The 20,956-nt window shown below is 37.5% G+C and overlaps 1 protein-coding gene across 3 annotated transcripts in view; it reads left to right on the top strand.

The window, feature by feature from the left end:
- The window catches only part of LOC111141227 (WD repeat domain 70), a 346,638-nt gene that overhangs the window by 105,264 nt on the left and 220,418 nt on the right, over positions 1–20,956 (top strand). For all 3 annotated transcript variants that reach the window (XM_022493646.1, XM_022493644.1, XM_022493645.1), the window contains one exon: positions 14,377–14,453. In XM_022493646.1, coding sequence (XP_022349354.1) covers positions 14,377–14,453 — 77 coding nt within the window. The remainder of the gene's footprint in view (positions 1–14,376; positions 14,454–20,956) is intronic.

The raw sequence follows: 20,956 nt of genomic DNA, 5'->3' as shown, positions 1-20,956 counted from the left end.
ATGACACTGAGATCATGACCTAAACTGAAATCAGGAGTTGAATGCTTAACCATCTGAGCCATCCAGGCACCCCATAGGTGCATATACACTTATAATTACTATGTCTGGTGAATTGATCCTTTTATCATTATATAATGTCCCTCCTTATCTCTTGTGATTTTTCTTCTTCTAATGTCAACTTTGTGTGATATTAATATATTCACTCAAGTTTTAAAAAAATTATTGTTTGTCGAAGATTATTTGACCATAGAGTTGAGGGTCCATATCTGGGCTCTCTACTCTGTTCCACTGGTCTGTGTGTCTGTTTTTATGCCAGTACCATGCTGTCTTGGTGATCACATCTTTGTAGTAAAGCTTGAAATCAGGTAACGTGATGCCCCCAGTTTTATTTTTGTTTTTCAACATTTCCTTAGCGATTCGGGGTCTCTTCTGATTCCATACAAATTTTTGGATTATTTGCTCCAGCTCTTTGAAAAATACTGGTGGAATTTTGATCGGAATGGCATTAAAAGTATAGATTGCTCTAGGCAGTATAGACATTTTAACAATGTTTATTCTTCCAATTCAAGAATGGTCTTCCATCTTTTTGTGTCTTCTTCAATTTCTTTCATGAGTTCCTTGAGTACAGTTCCTTTACCTCTTTGGTTAGGTTGATTCCCAGGTATCTTATGGTTCTTGGTGCTATAGTAAATGGAATCGATTCTCTAATTTCCCTTTCTGTATTTTCATTGTTAGTGTATAAGAAAGCCACTGATTTCTGTACATTGACTTTGTATCCTGTCACGTTACTGAATTGCTGTATGAGTTCTAGTAGTTTGGGGGTGGAGTCTTTTGGGTTTTCCATATAAAGAATCATGTCATCTGCGAAGAGAGAGAGTTTGACTTCTTCATTGCCAATTTGGATACCTTTTATTTCTCTTTGTTTTCTGATAGCTGTTGCTAGGACTTCTAATACTCTGTTGAACAAGAGTGGTGAGAGTGGGCATCCTTGTCGTGTTCCTGATCTCAACGGGAAGGCTGCAAGCTTTTTCCCATTGAGGATGATATTTGCTGTGGGTCTTTCATAGATAGATTTGATGAAGTTCAGGAATGTTCCCTCTATCCCTATACTTTGAAGCGTTTTAATCAGGAACAGATGCTGGATTTTGTCAAATGCTTTTTCTGCATCAATTGAGAGGACCCTCTTACACTGTTGGTGGGAATGCAAGTTGGTGCAGCCACTTTGGAGAACAGCGTGGAGATTCCTTAAGAAATTAAAAATAGATGGGGCACCTGAGTGGCTCAGTGGGTTAAAGCCTCTGCCTTCGGCTCAGGTCATGGTCTCAGGGTCCTGGGATCGAGCCCCGCGTCGGGTTCTCTCTGCTCAGCAGGGAGCCTGCTTCCCCCTCTCTCTCTGCCTGCCTCTCTACTTGTGATCTCTCTCTGTCAAATAGATAAATAAAATCTTTAAAAAAAAAATTAAAAATAGAGCTTCCCTATGACCCTGCAATTGCACTACTGGGTATTTACCCCAAAGATACAGATGTAGTGAAAAGAAGGGGCATCTGTACCCCAATGTTTATAGCAGCAATGGCCACGGTCACCAAACTGTGGAAAGAACCAAGATGCCCTTCAGCGGACGAATGGATAAGGAAGATGTGGTCCATATACACTGTGGAGTATTATGCCTCCATCAGAAAGGATGAATACCCAACTTTTGTATCAACATGGACAGGACTGGAAGAGATTATGCTGAGTGAAATAAGTCATGCAGAGAGAGTCAATTATTATATGGTTTCACTTATTTATGGAGGATAACAAATAGCATGGAGGACAGGGGGAGATGGAGAGGAGAAGGGAGTTGAGGGAAATTGGAAGGGAGGTGAACCATGAGAGACTATGGACTCTGAAAAACAATCTGAAGGTTTTGAAGGGGCGGGGGGTGGGAGGTTGGGGGAACCAGGTGGTGGGTATTAGAGAGGGCACGGATTGCATGGAGCACTGGGTGTGGTGCAAAAACAATGAATACTGTTACGCTGAAAAGAAATAAAAAAAATTATTGTTTGCTTGGTGTATTTTGTTCTACATTCATTTATTCAACAACTTTAATTGACTGTCTGCTAGATAAAGCCCTCATGAAATCTATATGCCAGTGGGGAGACATTGAAAATATGCAAAAATATATATCACAAAATCAGGGAGTAGTAAGTGTTATGAATTAAAATGAAGCCAGTTTAGGGGATGGGGAGTGACTAGGGGCTTGTAGATAGAGTAGTCAGGTGGCCTCTCTGAGGGGGTGGCATTCAGGCTAAGACCTGGATGATGGATCCACGAGGGAGCCAGCCACATGGGTATCTGAGAAGGAGCCATACAGAAAGAGGAACTGTAAAGGCTATTCTGTTCAAGGCTCTGAGTCAAGGTGCTTGTTACATCTTTTTCAGTTCTTTATTTTTAACCTTTCCGTATCATTATATTTCAAGTTGGATTCTTGAAAGAAGTGTATTGTTGGGTCTTGCTTTTTAATGTGTAATGGTAATCATTGTCTTTTAATTGGTGTATTTAGCTCATTTAAGTTTAATGTAATTATTGATATGGTTAGATTTAATTCTACCATTTCATTATTTTTGCTTCTTTCTGTTCTTTGTTCTCTGCTTCATCTTTCCTGATTTCTTTTAAATTAATCTAAGTATTTTTAGGATTTCATTTTTATTTACCTGTCAGATTTTAATTATGTCTCTTTGTATAGTTTTTTTAAGTGGTGGCTTTAGGGAACTATACAAATGTATTTTAAATTTTACATAATCTACTTAGAATTAATATTTTATCATTTCAAGTAAAAAATAGGAATTGTGCAACCACTTAGGCTCTTTTGCCAATCCTGATGGCGTTGTTATATGTGTTACATTTACATGCATTGAAAATCCCATCAGGCAAGGGCACCTGGGTGGCTTGGTTGTTAAGTGTCTGCCTTCCGCTCAGGTCATGATCCCAGGGACCTGGGATAAATACCTGTTTTGGGCTCCCTGTTCCGGGGGGAGGCCTGCTTCTTCCTCTTCCACTCCCCTTGCCTGTATTCCCTCTCTCTCTCTCTCTCTCTCTCTCTCTCTCTCTGTCAAATAAATAAATAAGATCTTTAAAAAAATCCCATCAGGCAATGATGATAATTTTTGCTTTCAACAAGTTAAAGGTGAAAAATATTGTTCTATTTATTCCAGATATTTACCTTTTCTTTTGTTGTCCCTTCATTGCTTGTATTCCAGGTTTCTCTTTGTTACCCTTTCCCTTTCACTTGGAGAACTTATTTTAGATTTTCTTTTTTAATTTTTAATTTTGAGATAGAATATATATACCATAAAATTCACCCATTTAATGTGTATGTTCAGTGGCTCTTAGTATATTCAGTAGTTTTTAGCATATTCATGGAGTGTGCAGCCATCATCACAGTCACTTTTAGAACATTTTTTATCCTCCCCAAAAGAAACTACTGGAGTTAGCCAGGAGGGAAGGGGCCAGGGAGTGATGATTAGGCAGAGCACAGAGGATTTTTAAGACAATGAGACTTGTCTGTATGATATTGTATTGATGGATACATGTCATTATAAATTGTTCATAACCATAAAATGTACAATATCAAGAGAAAATCCTAATGTAAGTTGTGGAGTTTGGATGATAATGATTTGTCAGTGTAGGTTTATCAATATTAACAAATGTACTACTGCAGTGGGGGTTATTGATAATAGGGAGAAGCTATGCATGTTGGGTACAAGGGATATATGGTAAATCTCTGTATCTTCCTCTCAATATTGCTGTGAACCTCAAACTGTCCTAAAAAGTAGTCTGTTAAAAACAAAATACTCCCTGTCCCTTAGCCATCATCCTCAACTCTACCACTCCACAAAGCCCTATGTAACTACTAATCTATTTCCATCTCTATAGATTTGCTTATTCTGGATATTTCATGTAAATGGAATCATATAATATGTGAACCTTTCACTTAGCAGAATGTTTTTAAAATTCATGTTGTGGCATGTATCAATATTTAATTTCTCTTCATTGCAAAAATAATATTCTGTTATATAGATATAACACATTTATCTCTTCTTCAATTGATGGGAATTTGTGCTGCTCACGCTTTTTTTTACTATTATGAATAATGCTACTATGAACATTCATGTACAAGTTTTTGTGTGGAGATATATTGTCATTTCTCTTAGATGTTTACTTAGGAGTGGGATTTCTGGGTCCTATGGTAACTCTGTATTAACGTTTTGAGGGACTTATAGATGCTTTTCCAAAGTGTCTGTAACATTTTACATACCCACCAATAGTGTATGAGGGTTCCAGTTTTTATATATGCTTGTTAACACTTGTGAGTTTCTCATTTTGTTGTTTTTGTTGTTTGTTTTTAATGATAACCATTTCAGAGGGTGTGGAGTGGTGTCTCTGTGATTTTAATTTATGTTTCTTTGATGCTTAATTATGTTGGTATATATATTAGCCATTTGTAAATGTTTTTTTAGAGAAATATCTATTCAGAGCCTTGCATGTTTTAAAATTGAGTTATTTGGTTTTTTATCATTGAGTTCTAACAGTTTGTATATTCTGGATTATTAGTCCTTTATGAGATATATGATTTGCACATATTTCTCCCATTCTTTGGGTTGTCTTTTCATGTTCTTGATGGTTTCCTTTGAAGCACAGAAGTTTTAAATTTTGGTGAAGCTCAATTTAATTTTTCCTTGTTTTGTGCCTTTAGTGCCATTGACTAACCTACGCTCATGAATTGTGCTTATGTTTTCTTCTAAGTTTTATAGTTTTAGCCCTTACATTCAGATCTGGATTCCATTTGGAGTTAATTTTTGTGTATGATGTGAGATAGGTGTCCAGCTTTATTATAAGTATTCTTTAAATAAAGGAATTTTTGAATTTTCTTGGCTATTTGAATTTCCCTATGAAATATATGATCATTTCTTTTCAATTTCTGTAACATTTCTTTGAAAACAAGTCTGTTGGTGACAAGTTCTCAGTTTTCTTTCATCTTATAGTGTATTTATTTTACCTTCATTCCTAAAGTACATTTTCTGTACATTTAACATAGCAGTATTTTTCTTTCAACACTTAAAAAATGTTGGTCTACCATCTTCTGGCTTTATTTTTGATGAATACTCTGTAGTAATTCAAGTATTTGTTATCATTATGTAATGTGTCTTTTTTTATATTTGCTTTTACGATTTTTTTTAATCTTTGGCTTTTAATGGCTTAATATGTGTCTAGGTATAGGCTTTAAAGACTTTTTATTATTTTTGTTTTAGTTAGTTCACCATGTTTGGCAGTCTCTGAGGTTCTTGGATCTGTAAATTTACCTCCTTCACCATGTTTGGGAAATTTTTAGCTGTTATTTCTTCAAATATTTGTCTGCACCTGTCTCTCTTCTCCTAAATCTTATATAACATGAGTACTAACTTTTTTTTTTTTTATAATTGTCTCGTAGCTCTCTGTGATTCTTCTCATTTTTTCCTATTTAGACTGAATTATTTCTGTTGATCTGCCTTCAGGTTCATTGACTCTTTCCTCTGACATATCCATTCTACTATTGGGCCCTTCCAGTGAATTTTTTATTTCCATTATTATATTTTTCAATATAACCAGATATCCCTTTTTTAATAGTTTGTTTTTCTTTGCTGAGCACTTCTATTTTGCATTTGTTTCAAAAGTGTTAGCTTTCCATTTATGTATCATGGTCATAAACACTGATTTTAAGTCTTTTTCTGATTATTAGAACATTTAGATCATTTTGTGGTTGGCATCTTTTATCTTATTTCTTGGGAGCTGGTTAATTTTTCCCGTTTCTTTGTATGATTATTTTTGGATTGTGTCTTTGACATTTTGAATATTGTGTTAAGATATTCTTAGTCCTATCCAAAACTTCTGGAGAATGCTGGGTTTTTGTTTTGTTTTGTTTTGTTTGTCTGAGTGTGTCGTTTCTTTTTTAGCTGAGAGTCAACCTGATTAGTTTTAGACTGTAAGTCCTGATCTACTTCCTATGAGCTGTTTTTCCTTGCAGTATTCATTTCCAAAGCTTTTGTATGCTATTCTGATTTGACCCATGTATGTGTTACCCAGGGACCTGTGTGGACCCTGGCTGGTGGGCCACACCATCTTCAGTTCTCATTGCTTTTCTCTGGTTGATTCTGGTAGATTTCACATAGCGCACCTCAGGAGTGAGTGCAGGTATACAGATATAAAGGGTATTTTTTCTCTAGCTTTCTTACCCCTTTACCCTATGATTTTCCCTTTACTCTCTTGCAGGGGCTTTCTGTTCTGATATTCTTGCTAGAAAACCTTTTTATGCAATGTAGCAGTTCTCATAAATGTAGCTTATGCCTCTAGGCAAAGCTGGAGTGGGGTGGAAAATTAAAAATTTCTCTACCCACAGATGTAAAGCATAGAGTATCAGGAAGGTTCTATTCTGTGTATGTTGTTTGGTGATCTGCTTTGTTTAATTATGGCCAAATTAAAAACACAGAGTGCCATAAGTGCTCTGACACACAGAGCTGTTAATGTTGCTTGTGGTTCAGGGGAATAGGCACCATGCCTCTTTGTTGCTGGTTCCTTCCTGGCATGGGGTCAGGAGAGCCAGCAAGTATCCTCCCTGCAGGGCCACTTCTGTTACTGAGAAGACAACTGCTGTTTGTTGCTGGCACTCACCTGCTTTATGGCCTCACAGGACCACTGCTGCTGGTTGGGAAGACGAGAAGTGCCACTCCAGAGCCTGCATTTGCCTGGTAGGAAGAGCAGGAGATCGATAGCTCTTTGACTTGTAAGGACTTCCATTTCCAGTGCCAGCACTGAGGAGAGACTTGCAGCTTTGTTGCTTGTGCATGGCTGGCATAGGGTAGATCAGATCACAAGAACTTCATCCCACAGGCCCTTCACCACCCATCTGCCACCCTGTGCCTTGGAGAGAGAAAATTTTTGGAACTTTCTGTCCGCTCTTGCTCTCAGTTGTTTGTTGTGTTCAGAGCCTAAGTCAAGAAATATAGAAGTCAGAAACCATCCCCCAACTGCTCTTTAAGACCTGGGTTCTATATCCTTTTTGCTTGCTTTTATTCACTATTCATTGTCTTCTGGTAGTTTCGCCCTTCCCTCCCTTCCCCTCCTTTCTCATTAAATGTAGGCTCCACGCCCAGTGTGAAGTCTAGTGTGGGACTTGAACTCAAAACCCTGAGATCAAGACTTGAGTTGAGATCAAGAGTCAGACACTTAAGTGACTGAGCCACCCAGACACCCCTTACCTTCTTTATTTTGTTCAGAATTTTTTTGTTGTAATTAAATGGAGAGATGGGGTAGAATGTGTGTATTCCATCATGAGTGAAATTGGAATCTCCTGTAAAATATATTTTAATTCACTCCAGTTCTCGGATCAAAATTATGAGCTAGGATTTCAGTACCTGTTCTTGGCTTTGTGCAGCAAAACTGACTCTACTTGACTTATGCATAATAAGAATACGGAAGTCCAGTGAATCACACTTGATGTGAAATGTAGGAAAAATGCCCCAGACCATGCTGTAAACTTAGTTTTCTGATAAAACTGTGGTGGTCATTGCCAAAAATTGGATATCAGAGAGTACCACGACCTCTTAAGAGCAGGGAGTTTTGTCTTGCAGGAGGTGTGGTACTGTTACCCTTAAGGAGACTGCTATGGTCTGAATATTCTCCAGAATTCATATTCTGAAATCATAACCCCCAAGGTGATGGTAATAGGAGGTGGGGCCTCTAGGAGGTGATTAGGTCATTAATGTGGAGCTCTCATGAATGGGATTAGTGCCCTGTGCAAAGGGCCCAAGAAAGCTTTCTTACCCCTTCACCATGTGAGGTTACGTCAAAAAGACAGCCTCTGTGAACTAGGAAGTTGAGACACTAAATCTGCTGGCACCTTGATCTTCAACTTCCCAGCTTCCAGAAGTGTGAGGCAAAAATGTTTATGGCTTATAAGCCACTCAGTTTATGGTATTTTTGTTATAGTGGCCTAAATGGACTAACATGGCAAGTTAGCATTCCATTGTCCATGAGTTACAACTCCAGGGGATGTAATGGCTGGATCTGGATTGCCTTCCTGTGTCAAATCTGTAAGGGAGGCTGGCAAAATTAGCACCTGACTTTCCCTCTTCTGTGAGAGGTAGTCTCTGTCTTTTACCCCAAGAGTCATTATGCGGGGGAATTTCCTAAATACAAAAGAGAGTTCAGTTTCTCCATGGGCAGAGAAAATGACATGGTATTTGTATAGTCACCATTTACACAACACAGTTGCTTAGTTCACAAACTTTGCTTTCCTCTGTGGTTGCCCAGATCCAGTTTATTAGGGAAACCTGATGTCTGTCTCTTTAAAATGCATCCCATAGCTTCTTACCTCTGAACCCTTAACTTCTGTGCCCTAGTCCAAGCCACTGTCAGTGTTCCCATAGACCACATCACTGTCTTCTTAATTCCTGTCTTGACTTTGCAACAGGGTTTTCTTCACAGAGCAGCCAGAATATTTTTTTAAGGTTAATTTTGATATAATTTCAACTTTACAGAAAAGTTACAAGAATACCATATAGAACTTCCTTATGCCCTTTTTCTGGATTCATCAGTTGCTAACATTTTGCCCGATTGCTTTGTCTTCTCTTGGCTTCCTTCAGGAACTAATACAAACTCTGTTCCCCCTACTTATATATCCCCCTACTCACTCACATATGTATATGCACATATATATGAATTATGTGTGTATGTTTTACTATTCCCCAACCTTTGAAATAAGTTGCAGCCATCTTTCTCCTTTACTCCTAAAATTCTTCAGTGTTGTTTTCCTAATAACATTATATATTTTTTATATAACCATGAATTTAACCTTGATAAAATACTATTATCTAATCCATAGTCCACATTTGTCTCAATAATCTCCTTTATAAACAGTTTTTTAAAAATATTTTATTTATTTATTTGACAGAGAGAGAGAGGGAGAGAGAGCACAAGAAAGCAGAGCTACAGGCAGAGGGAGAGAGAGAGAAGCAGGCTCTCTGCTGAGCAGGGAGCCTGATGTGGGGCTTGAACCCAGGACCCTGGAATCATGACCTGAGCTGAAGGGCTGCTTAACCAACTGAACTACCCAGGCACCCCCACAATCTCCTTTATAATTATATTCCCACTAGTTTAGTAGTCATACTTTTTTAAAAAAAAATATTTATTTAAAGAGGGGAGAGTGAGAGAGCAAGCACGAGAGTAGGTGGGGGGCAGAGGGAGAGGGAGAGGGCAGGCTCTCCGCTGAGCTGGGAGCCTGATATGGGTCTTGATCCCAGGACCCTGAGATCATGACCTCAGCTGAAAGCAGAGGCTTTAACCCACTGAGCCACCCAGGCACCCCAGTTCCTCTGCCTTTAAAAAGAAAAAAAAAAGAATCTTTGATATATATGAAGACTATAAGCCATTTACTTTATAAATATGTAGAAGCTGTAAATATGTAGCAATAGATGCAGGATTTGATTTTGCCTGTTTTTCCTCATCATTAGGGTTTGGGTGTGCATTTTTAGAAAGTCTGTCGCAGAAACGCTCTTGTATTCCTACATCCTCATATCAGGAATGCATGATACCAGTGCATCCCAGTATTGGTAACGTTAGTTTGATCACTTGTTTAAGGTAGTGTAATACCAGATCTCTTCCCTGCTATTTTTCTCTTTGTACTTATTAAGTAATTTGCAGGGAGATTTTGAGAGTAGGGAAGGACCCTCTCTGTTCATTATCAAGCTTTTCTCCAATAGTTTTAGCATCCATTGATGATTCTTGTGTGAATCAGTTATTACTGTGATGATTACAACATGGTGATTTTTCTAACTCCATCATTCATTTTATATTTATTATTCTATTTCAAGGAGGAGCTTTCTCTTATTTATTTATTCATATACACCCAGGAGTTCCTGGTTGAGTCAGCCATTTCTAATCCATTACTTTCATTGTTTATTTTGATGCCCTAATTATCCCAGAAGAAGCCCCTCAACCTGCCCTTTGTTCTTTAACATATACTTGTCATTTTTGCACTTTCTTATTTTTTGGCACAAGCAGATGTTCCATGTTCATCTTGTATGAACAAGAATCAAACATTTCTTCAAGGAGCCCTATTTCCTTTTAGTGGAGAATGTAATATAGAATCCAGGATCTCTGTGCTGGGGTCGCTGGGGTGTCCTTGCTTCTCTGTATACAGAGCTTGAGAATAACTTACACCCATGTACACCTATATTTATATTTACCTATTAGAAATTGTGGGTCCATATTGATATCCCTGATTTCAGTCAAATTCCGTAGGGTTCATCCTAGTTTTTCTTCTTTTCACTTTTGTTATTCCCTTTTCCAGTGGAGAAATTTGGCTTCCATTTCCTCAGAAGTATTTTTTCATTTGCTTAATTCTTCATTGTAATGAAACAGTTTCAGAATTCTTAATGCATACCACTGCAAAAGAGAAACAAATGTATTAACTAGAATTCAGTATTTATTTATAGTTCTTTTGGGAGAGAGACACAGAGAGAGAGGGAACACAAGCAGGGGGAGTAGTAGATGGAGAAGCAGGCTTCCCGCTGAGCAGGGAGCCCGATGCTTGGCTCCATCCCAGGAGCCTGGGATCATGACCTGAGCCAAAGGCAGTCGCTTAATTGAGCCACCCAGGTGCCCCCAGTTCTTTTGGTCTTTTTTTTTTTTTTTTTTTAGTATTTTATTTCCTTATTTGACAGAGAAAAATCACAAGGAAGCAGAGAGGCAGGCAGAAAGATGGGGAAGCAGGATCCCTGCTGATCAGAGAGCCCATGCAGGGCTTGATCCCAGGACCTGAGATCATGACCTGAGCCGAAAGCAGAGGCTTAACCCACTGAGCTGCCCAGGAGCCCCTCTTTTGGTCTTTATATACTAGTTTTCTAGTGCTTTTGTTCTTTTTATACTAGTTTTCTAAGACTACCATTAATAAATTACCACACACTTAGTAGCTTAAAACAACAAATTCTTGCCCAGTTTTGGAGGGCGGAAGTATTGGAATCAAGATATTAGCACAGCCATGCTCCCTCCAGTGGCTCTAGGGGAATTCTTCCTTGCCTGTCCTAGCTTCTGGTGCCTCCAGGCATTCCTTGGCTTGTGGCTGCATAATCCAGGCTCTTTTCTCTCTGCCTCTCTTCACAGAGCTTTCTCTTCTTTGTGTCTTCTCACTCTTTTTTTTTTTTTCAAACTTTCTATTTTTTAAAAAATATTTTTAGTTTTTTTATAAACATATAATGTATTATTAGCCCCAGGGGTACAGGTCTGTGAATTGCCAGGTTTACACACTTCACAGCACTCAGCATATCACATACCCTCCCCAATGTCCATAACCCCACCACCCTCTCCCTACCCCTCTACCCCCCGGTCACCCTCAGCTTGTTTTGTGACAGTAAGAGTCTCTTACGGTTTGTCTCCCTCCCGATCTCATCTTGTTTCATTTATTCTTTTCCTACCCCCCAAACCCCCCACGTTGCATCTCCACTTCCTCATATCAGGGAGATCATATGATAGTTGTCTTTCTCCGATTGACTTATTTCGCTATGTCTTCTCACTCTTTTTTTTTTTTTTTTAAGATTTTATTTATTTGTCAGAGTGAGCACAGGCAGACAGAGTGGCAGGCAGAGGCAGATGGAGAAGCAGGCTCCCAGTGAGCAAGGAGCCCGATGTGGGACTCGATCCCAGGACGCTGGGATCATGACCTGAGCCAAAGGCAGCGGCTTAACCAACTGAGCCACCCAGGCGTCCCTATCTTCTCATTCTTAAGTGAGACTTAAGAATGTGACTTCAGGTCACATTCACTGCTTCTAGTGAGGAGGACACAAGTAGATCCTTGGTGGGGGGCCACCATTTAATCCAGTACAGAGTGTATAGTTACTTGGGTTATTATCTTCTGTTTACTCTTTCAGTGCATTTGTTGTTCATTTGAAATACAGTAAGATTTGGGGCACCTGGGTGGCTCAGTGGGTTAAAGCCTCTGCCTTCGGCTCAGGTCGTGATCCCAGGGTCCTGGGATCGGGCCCCGCATTGGGCTCTCTGCTCAGCATTGAGCTTGCTTCCTCCTCTCTCTGCATGCCTCTCTGCCTACTTGATCTCTGTCTGTCAAATAAATAAAATCTTTAAAAAAAGAAATACAGTAGGATTCATTTGTTTCTGCTTATGTTGAATTTTAGGTTCCTCTCAGCCTTATTCGTTTGTTTTTGAATATGCAGAACATCAATAGTTTCAGAAGTCTAATAAGTTAATAAGTATAGAATTTAAAATTGTGACTGTAGTTAAGGGAATGGACAAATACTTGAGTGGAGAACAACAGAATGAGCCATATATACTTAGATATAGACCAGGTCGTATTATTTGAATAAGTACTATATAAACTGAGATTGAAGGAATGAGAAGCCAGTCAGTCATGTAAAAGTGGAAAAAAGAGCTTTCCCACAAATGAAAAAGCATGTGAGAGGCCTTGATGAGGGGAAAGAGCTGGATGTTGTAGAGGAGATGAAGGAAGCCCAGCAGATTAGTGCCTATTGGGGAAGAGGAAACATAAAATAAATGTAGTTGTAAAGAAAGCAAGAGCCACAACGTATGAGCTGTTGTGGGCTGTGTGAAGAGGCTGGGGAGCCAGTGAAGGACAATAAGCACTGGCATTTTTAGAAGTGTATATATATATATGCATATATACACTTTGTATATATATGTGCGTGTGTGTGTGTGTGTGTATACTTCTGTGTGTGTGTGTATAAATATGTGTGTGTGTGTGTGTGTGTGTGTGTGTGTGTGTGTGTGTGTATATATATATATATATATATATTTAAGGATTTATTTAGTTGTTAGAGTGTGAGCCCTGTATGTGCAGGGGCAGGTGGAGAGGGAGAGAGAATCCTAAGCAGACTCTGCTGAGTGTGGAGTGCAATGTGGGGCTTGATCTCACGACCCCAAGATCATGATCTGAGCCGAAACCCAGAGTTGGATACTTGACCGACTGTGCCACCCAAGGATATTTTTAAAAGACTGTATTGATTGCTAGGTGGAGCACATGAGGCAAGAATAAAAGTAGAGAGACAAATGGCAGGCCTGTTACAGTGTATAATAACTGAATAGAGGCAAGAGGTAATGTTGGCTCCTGTAAGGATGGTGAGGTGAATAAGCAGAAAAGTGGTTAGATTTAAGATGTATTTTGGGTTGAACTGACAAGACTAGTGAGGGAATTGAATTTAGGTGGAGAGAGGGTTTTGGATTTATGGTTGTTGGAGTATTTAAGGATGATCTCCAAGTTTGTAGTTTGAACAACTATGGAAGAAATCAATTGCGAATGAAGTGGACATGAAGAATCAAGATTTCCCTGTTGGCCTACTACTATGTAGGAAATGCCTATGCAAATGCAAGTGGCAAGTTGATAGTTAAGTATGCAATTTTAAGCTTAGGAAAGAAAATGGAATCTCAAACCGCTCATCTAGTCCCATTACTTTGGTTCATGCTTCCCTACTGCACATCTCTGGTCCGTGTTTGTACCCTGTCAGCATAAACAGATTGTCAGGAGTTGGCCAGATCCTGTTTGAGGTTTTGTGGGCAATTCAGACTATAGATGGTCTTCATCTATTATTTTGGACCCTTACAGAATAAGAGATTTTGCCATTATTATGTATTAGGCTCTTTCCTGCCTCATCTGAACATACTGTATGAGATCACTCCAGCCGACTTTGCACCTGGAAGGGAAGTGTGTGTGTATATTCATGTTTGATATGTACTCTTTGGTTGATTTGGTGTGTATGTCAGTTTGTATACCAACATTACATTGTTTTAATTACAGTATTTTTATATTATGCTCTATAATTAGTAGGGCTAATCTTCTTGAATCATTTTAAAGGTATTTCTCCTTTTCTCACATACTTAGATGTAGAATCAAGATTGTTGACACATTTTTAAGAAGTATGGATTTTTCCCCTCAACCTCTTGCTTTTGCCTTAATTATTTGTAAATACTTTGTATTCTTATTTTCCATTGAGAAAAGTCTTTAAAGAAGGGCCTCTCTGTCTCTTACTATGGTTTTTCCATTTGTTTCCTAAAGAGAGGCATCAATTTCCTTCCTTATTAAGCACCTGTTTTATATAAGTGCCATGTTAATTTCTGGGCAGGAAACTTATACAGTGAATTAAACAAAGTGAAATAAAGAAAGCATATTTTGAAATAAAATTGGGAGAGTATACTACATTTGTAATTAAAATAGTGTGCTCTTGGGAGGAGTAAACAGTTACTTTTAAGTATGATATATCAGTTTCTGGTCATTTTATTTATTTTTAAGAATCTTTTTAAAGTATCTTTTTTTCTATATTTTTATTTTTTAAGGGTCATACAGCAATGCTTCATACTGGTTCATGGCATCCCAAAATAAAGGGAGAATTTATGACTTGCTCAAATGATGCGTGAGTACAGTTGATAATTCATCTAATACATTCGTATCTTTCAATATTTTCTACATTTGTATTGTAACAAACTTGCCACTGAAATAGGAGATAGAGTATTGGAATCCTGATATTTACATATTCTTGTTCTTAACATTACTTTGCTTTTACCTGATAGTATAAGGTTTGTTTAAATAAATATGGAAACTATGAAAAAGAGAGTTGGTATAAATTCTAGTACAGTTTATTCGGGAGCTCAGTGGATCAGACTGATGGTATTAAATGGACTCAAATGACTTTGAAGTTGTGACTAATAATTCGTTACTTTTTATAGTAAAGATTGATATCTTTCTGGGTATAATACCTAATATAGGTTTATTGTTTAAGTGATTGGTTTTTAGGAATAATAACTGAAAAAAATTGTTTAAATGATTATTGAGATTCTTTTTGCATTGTATCTATTGGCCTAGGACTCAAGAATATTACAGGGACTATTTGAGCAGCTTTTTCCTATATTGTTATATTGTATGATTAATTTTTAGTATACAGAATAGTTATAAGAATGCACTATTTATAGTATTATAAATTAAAATGGGAAACCTTATAAATTAAAAAATATAGATTGTGTTATTTAGGTGAAACTGTATTTTAGATTAAAAAGATTGTTGTTTTAGGTTGTTTTGTCTCATCTTTTTACTTTCTGATATTTATAATTTGCCATATTTACCTTCAAAATTCCTGTTCACATTCTTAGATAGTATATATGTTTTCTGGAGTTGATCTTTAGGATAACAGACAAAAGACATAATTTCACTTCCATACCACAATTTAAAAATTAATTTGATCCAAAGGGAACTAAAATTTAGGAATCTATACAGAATATGACTAGAACAGGATAATACAATTTGATTAGAATTTCTGGTAAATAGAATTATACAGTTCTAATTTCTTTTTAATCTTTGTCTTATTTTCTTTCCAAAACTTAAATTATGTATGTTTAAAGTGACATTACTTACTTCAGCAAATCAAGTATCTGATTTCTTCAGGAATTAAACTTACCAGGTAATCTAAATCAATAGTATCCCATGACCGAGTAAGGTTTATTCTAGGAATGCAAGGATATTTTACAGTTAGCAAATTTTGCCATCCAGAAGTTTTCAATGAAACTCATTATTAGATAAGGGAAAAGTTACAAATCACATGATATGTTATATGATAATATTGACATTTGATAAAATTTAGTAGTCTTTCCCAGTAGAAATTCTAAGTAAAATAGGAATAAGAAGAAATTAGCAAAACCTGTTAAAGATTAATTACCAAAGTTTTATTTTTATCTTTTTAAACTTTTTAAAATTTATTTCTCAGAGAGAGTACAAGCAGGGGGAGTGGCAGGCAGAGGGAGCAGCAGGCTCCCCACTGAGCAAGGAGCCTGTTGTTGACTGGATCCCAGGACCCTGGGATCATGACCTGAGCCAAAGGCAGACACTTAATTGACTGAGCCACCCAGGCATCCCCTAATTACCAAAATTGAAAGTAAATATTGTATTATATATGGGAGTACTGGAGCTATTTGCATTTAAATAAAAAGAGAAGAAAAAAAAGACAAAGATCCCCACAACTATTTAGACCCTTTATGCAGTGAGGGTTTAGAGACTTTTATACAGTGTAGTAAAATAAGAAAATAAATTGATAGAAGTGTTGGAAGAAAACAAGTATTAAAGAATAGAGGAGCCAGGCTATTGTGGTTAAAAACTTAGGCTGAAGAAAGCAATTGGAAAAAAACAAACAAACAATTTTTGTTCTTCAAACTACTAAGGATCAAGCTAAGTGGTAGGCTCTCAGAGTTGCTAATACAATAACTTTATGATCTCTATAGAAGCTTATCCTAAATCGATTTCCAGGATATGTAAATTTGTAGTTTAAAGAAAGGCATTCCATAGTCAGTTAGGTTTGAGAAACTTTGAATGTTATATTCCCAGGCTAGTGATCCACAGTAAACATTTAAATAGTTTGTATAGGGTTTAAAGAAACTTGTTTAACTTTGTGAATCCCTTAAACAATAGTTTGGATAAAGTTCTAATGCATGACATCATTTTATTGGGTATAAAATGTAGTTTATCCCATTCTTTGAAAGAACAAATCATTAGTTCCCTGCCCAGTCACTGATATACTAGTATATTGTACTTTTGAAAACGTGCTTGTTTCTTTTTATACTATACAAATTGGTTTCTTTTTTTTGTCCATACCTCTGTATGAAGATCAGTGGGCTTTAATCATTGACCCCAATTATACATATTCTTTACCACCTTTTATTTATTTATTTTTTTGTTTGTTGGTATGTTTATAGATTTATTTATTTTAGAGAGATAGTGTGTGTGCCTACAGAGGGGGAGGGGTAGAGGGAAGTGGGAGTGGGAGGGAGAGACTCTCAGACAGACTCTGTATTGAGTATGGAGCCTGATTCAGGGCTTGATCTCACTGATTTCACCACCCAGAGATTATGACCTGAGGTGAAATGAAGAGTTGGATGCTCAACTGACTGAGCCACCCAGGCACCCCAATTTACCACCTTTTTTAAAAATCTACCATTAATAAATTCAAATGGTTTGTAGTTAGAGTGACTTTCTCTTGGCCTTTGACTTTGACGGTAGTAGTAATTAGTAATGGGCTAAGCTGTGGGACATCAGCCCAGACACATAGTTTGATCAACAAATACAGTGTGCTCACTGTGTGCTGGATACTCTTGGATATGATCTAAGTCTCTGCCTTCATGATGCTTACATTTCATGGAGGGGAGTGCTTGGAGACAGACAATGTACAGAAGCACTAATAAATTAATACAGTTTTATGTAGTAATAAGTGTTGAGAATAAAATAAAGTAAAGCAAAAGGGTAGAGAGAGAGATAGTAGAAGTGTCTATTGTATGTAGTCAGAGAAAGCCTCTGAGGAGGTGACCTTTTAGTTGAGAATTACACCATGCACAGGAGGTAGTCCTAGCAGAGAGAGCCTTCCAGGCCAAAATGGAAGCATAATTCAATACCTTAAGAAGGAAATGTATTAGAGCATATTGGAGAGGCACAAAGTCTGGTTTTGTTGACATTTGGTAGGTTGATAGAAAAGGTAGGGCTGTCAGGAAGTGAATTTGGAGAGGAAGGCAGGAACTAGAACATATAAGGTATTGTAGTCTATGGTATAAAGGGTTAAGATTTTAATGTAATTATAAGGCCAGCCAATAAAGATTCCTAAGTCTGCCCTGTAATATTATTGAAAATCAGAACTATAGGAATGCTCACTTTACAGGGTATTAAAATTTTCCAATGACCTTGGCATAATAAAGGCCATGAATGAATATCATAATCAATGGGGAGAAACTGAGAACTTTCCCTGTAAAGTCAGGAATAAGACAAGGATGTCCACTCTCATCACTTTTATTCAACATAGTACTGGAAGTCCTAGCCATAGCAGTCAAACAAACAAGAAGAAATAAAAGGTAAAGAAGAAGTAAAGCTTTCACTGTTTGCAGATGACATAATACTGTGTATAGAAAACCCTAAAGACTCCACCAAAAAGAATCCGCCAGAACTGATAAATGAATTTAGTAAGGTCACAGGATACAAAATCAATGTGTAGAAATCTGTCGCATTTCTATACATTAATAATGTAGCAACAGAACGAGAAATTAAGAAAGCAGCCTATTTGCAATTACACCAAAAAATAATAAAATACCTAGGAATAAAGTTAACCAAAAAGGTGAAAGCCCCATAGTCTTTCTTTTTCTTAACGATTTTATTTTTAAGTAATCTCTTTACCCAGTGTAGGACTTGAACTCACAAGCCTGTGATCAAGAGTTACATGCTCTACCAACTGAGCCAGGCAGGTGCCCTGCCTTATATTCTTTAAAACTATAAAACATCATTGAAAGAAACTGAAGATGACACAAACAAATGGAAAAACATTCCATGCTCATGGGTTGGAAAAACAAATATTAATAAAATGTTGAGACTACCTGGAACAGTCTATACATTTAATGCAATCTCTATCAAAATACTAACAGCATTTTTCACAGAACTGTAACAAATAACTCTAAAATTTATATAGAACCACAGAAAGACCCCATGAGCCAAAAAGCAGTCTTGAAAAAGAAAATCAAAGCTGGAGGCATTACAATTCTGACTTTAATTTATAAAGTTATAGTCCTCAAAACAATATGGCACTGGCATAAAAATAGACACAAAGATCAATGGAACAGAGTAGAAAACCCAGGAATAAACCCATGATTATATGGTCAGTTGATCTTTGACAAAGCAGGAAGGAATATCTAATGGGAAAAAGACAGTCTCTTTAACAAATGGCGTTGGGAAAATTGGACAGCTACCTGCAAAAGAATGAAACTGGACCACTTTCTTACACCATACACAAAAATAAATTCAAAGTGGGTTGAAGACTTAAATGTGAGACCCAAAACCGTAAAAATCCCAGAAGAGAGCACAGGCAGAAATGTCTTTGGCATTGGCCCTAGCAACATTTTTCTAGGTGTGTCTCCTGAGGCAAGGGATATAAAAGCAAAAACAAACTATTGGAACTACATGAAAATACAAAGCTTCTGCACAGCTTTGGAAACAATCAACAAAACTAAAGGCAGCCTACTGAATGGGAGAAGATATTTGCAAATGAATTATCCAATAAAAGGTTAGTATCTAAAATATATAAAGAACTTATACAACTTAACACCTAAAAAATGAATAATCCAGTTAAAAAATAGGCAGAAGACATGAACAGACATCCAGATGGCCAGCAGACACATAAAAAGATACTCAACATCACTTATCATCAGAGAAATGCAAATCAAAACCACACTCTGGGGCACCTGGGTGGCTCAGTTGGTTGAACATCCAACTCTTAGTTTTGGCTCAGGTCATGAAATGCAGCTCTGCCAGTTGGGCTCTGTGCTTAGAGTGGAGTTGGCTCAAGATTCTCTCTCTCCCTCTGCCCCTGCCCCCCTGCTCACATGTGCACACACACACTCTCTTTCTCTGAATAAATAAGTAAAATCTTAAAAAAAAAAGAAAAATTACACTGAAATACCCTTTTACACCTGTCATAATGACTAAAATCAACAACACAAGAAACAAGTGTTGGGGCAGATATGGAGGAAAAGGAACCCTTCTGCACTGTTGATAGGAATGCAAACTGGTGCAGCCACTGTGCAAAACACTAGTAGGAGTTTCCTCAAAAAGTTAAAAATAGAACTGTCCAATCCAGTAATTGTATTACTGAGTATTTATCCCCAAAACACAAAAACACTAATTCAAAGGAGTACATGTACCCCTATGTTTATAGCAACATTGTATTTATAATAGCCAAATTATGGAAGCAGTCCAGGTGTCCGTTGATAGATGAATGGATAAAGAAGAGGTGGTATATACATACAGTGGAATATTACTCAGCCATAAAAAGAATGAGATTTTGCCATTTGCAGTGACATGAATGGAGCTAGACAGAATAATGCTAAGTGAAGAAGACAAATACCATGTGATTTCACTCATGTGGATTTTAAGAAACAAAACAAATGAGCAAAGGAAAAAAAACAGAGAGAGAGAAACCCAGAAACAGACTTTTAGTGATGATCACCAGAGGGGAGGTGGGTGGGGGGAAGGGTGGAATAGATGATTGGGATTAAGGAGTGCATCCGTCATGGTGAGCGCCAGGAGATGTATGGAATTGTTGAATCACTGTGTTACACCTGAAATTAACATAACACTGTATTTTAACTATACTGGGATTAAAACTTTAGAAATTATAAAAAAAGAAAAAAATTCTCTAGCAAGATAACATTATGGTAATAGCTAATAATAGCTAACACTCACTGTGCCAGCATCATGCAATACAATTTATACATGCTAAGCACTTTGTCTAACGTTTTCCTCACAGAGGAGAAAGTAGTGTTATTACAGGTTTCAAATGAACAAACTGGTTATGATTTTCCTAGGGACACATGATTCTAAGTGGTTGAGCCAGGATGTGAAACCACTGAGTCAGACACTTTGTGAGTGGTTGTCACAAAGGTTACAGTGATGGATTTACAGATGGATTCACAGGATAGAAGCCCCTTTTATGTAAAGGGAGTACACAAGAATTCACCTCATTGAGAACACTTGCAGTATTCTCCACCACTGGAAGGACAAATTCCTTTCTTGGAGTCTCCAGTAGCGCACCCCAGGGATGCTGCTGCTATGTTTCTGACTGTGTTGAAGATGATGAGAGGTCCTTTGCTAGTACAGGTGGTCTTTACCCTCTTTTACCTGTCCCCTCCCCTCAACACCCCTTGAGGCAACCCTACTTGATTTTTGAGATCTAGAACCACTCTGGCTGTGCTGGACAAGTGGCCTCACATAGCCAGAGGCAGACCATATTTAGGCCTAATGGTATTTCCTCTGTCTCTCTTACCAGCTGGGAGTTGGCGTTGGTCTCTACTCCTCACCCCATTCCTAAGCAAAAACTAAAGGAAAATAGTGTACTGGGTT

Source organism: Enhydra lutris, unplaced genomic scaffold (assembly GCF_002288905.1).
Source record: "Enhydra lutris kenyoni isolate GAN:26980312 unplaced genomic scaffold, ASM228890v2 scaffoldscaffold5, whole genome shotgun sequence".
NCBI classification, from domain to species: Eukaryota; Metazoa; Chordata; class Mammalia; order Carnivora; family Mustelidae; genus Enhydra; species Enhydra lutris.
Note: the sequence above shows the minus strand (reverse complement) of the source record. Positions and strands in the feature narration are given on the sequence as shown.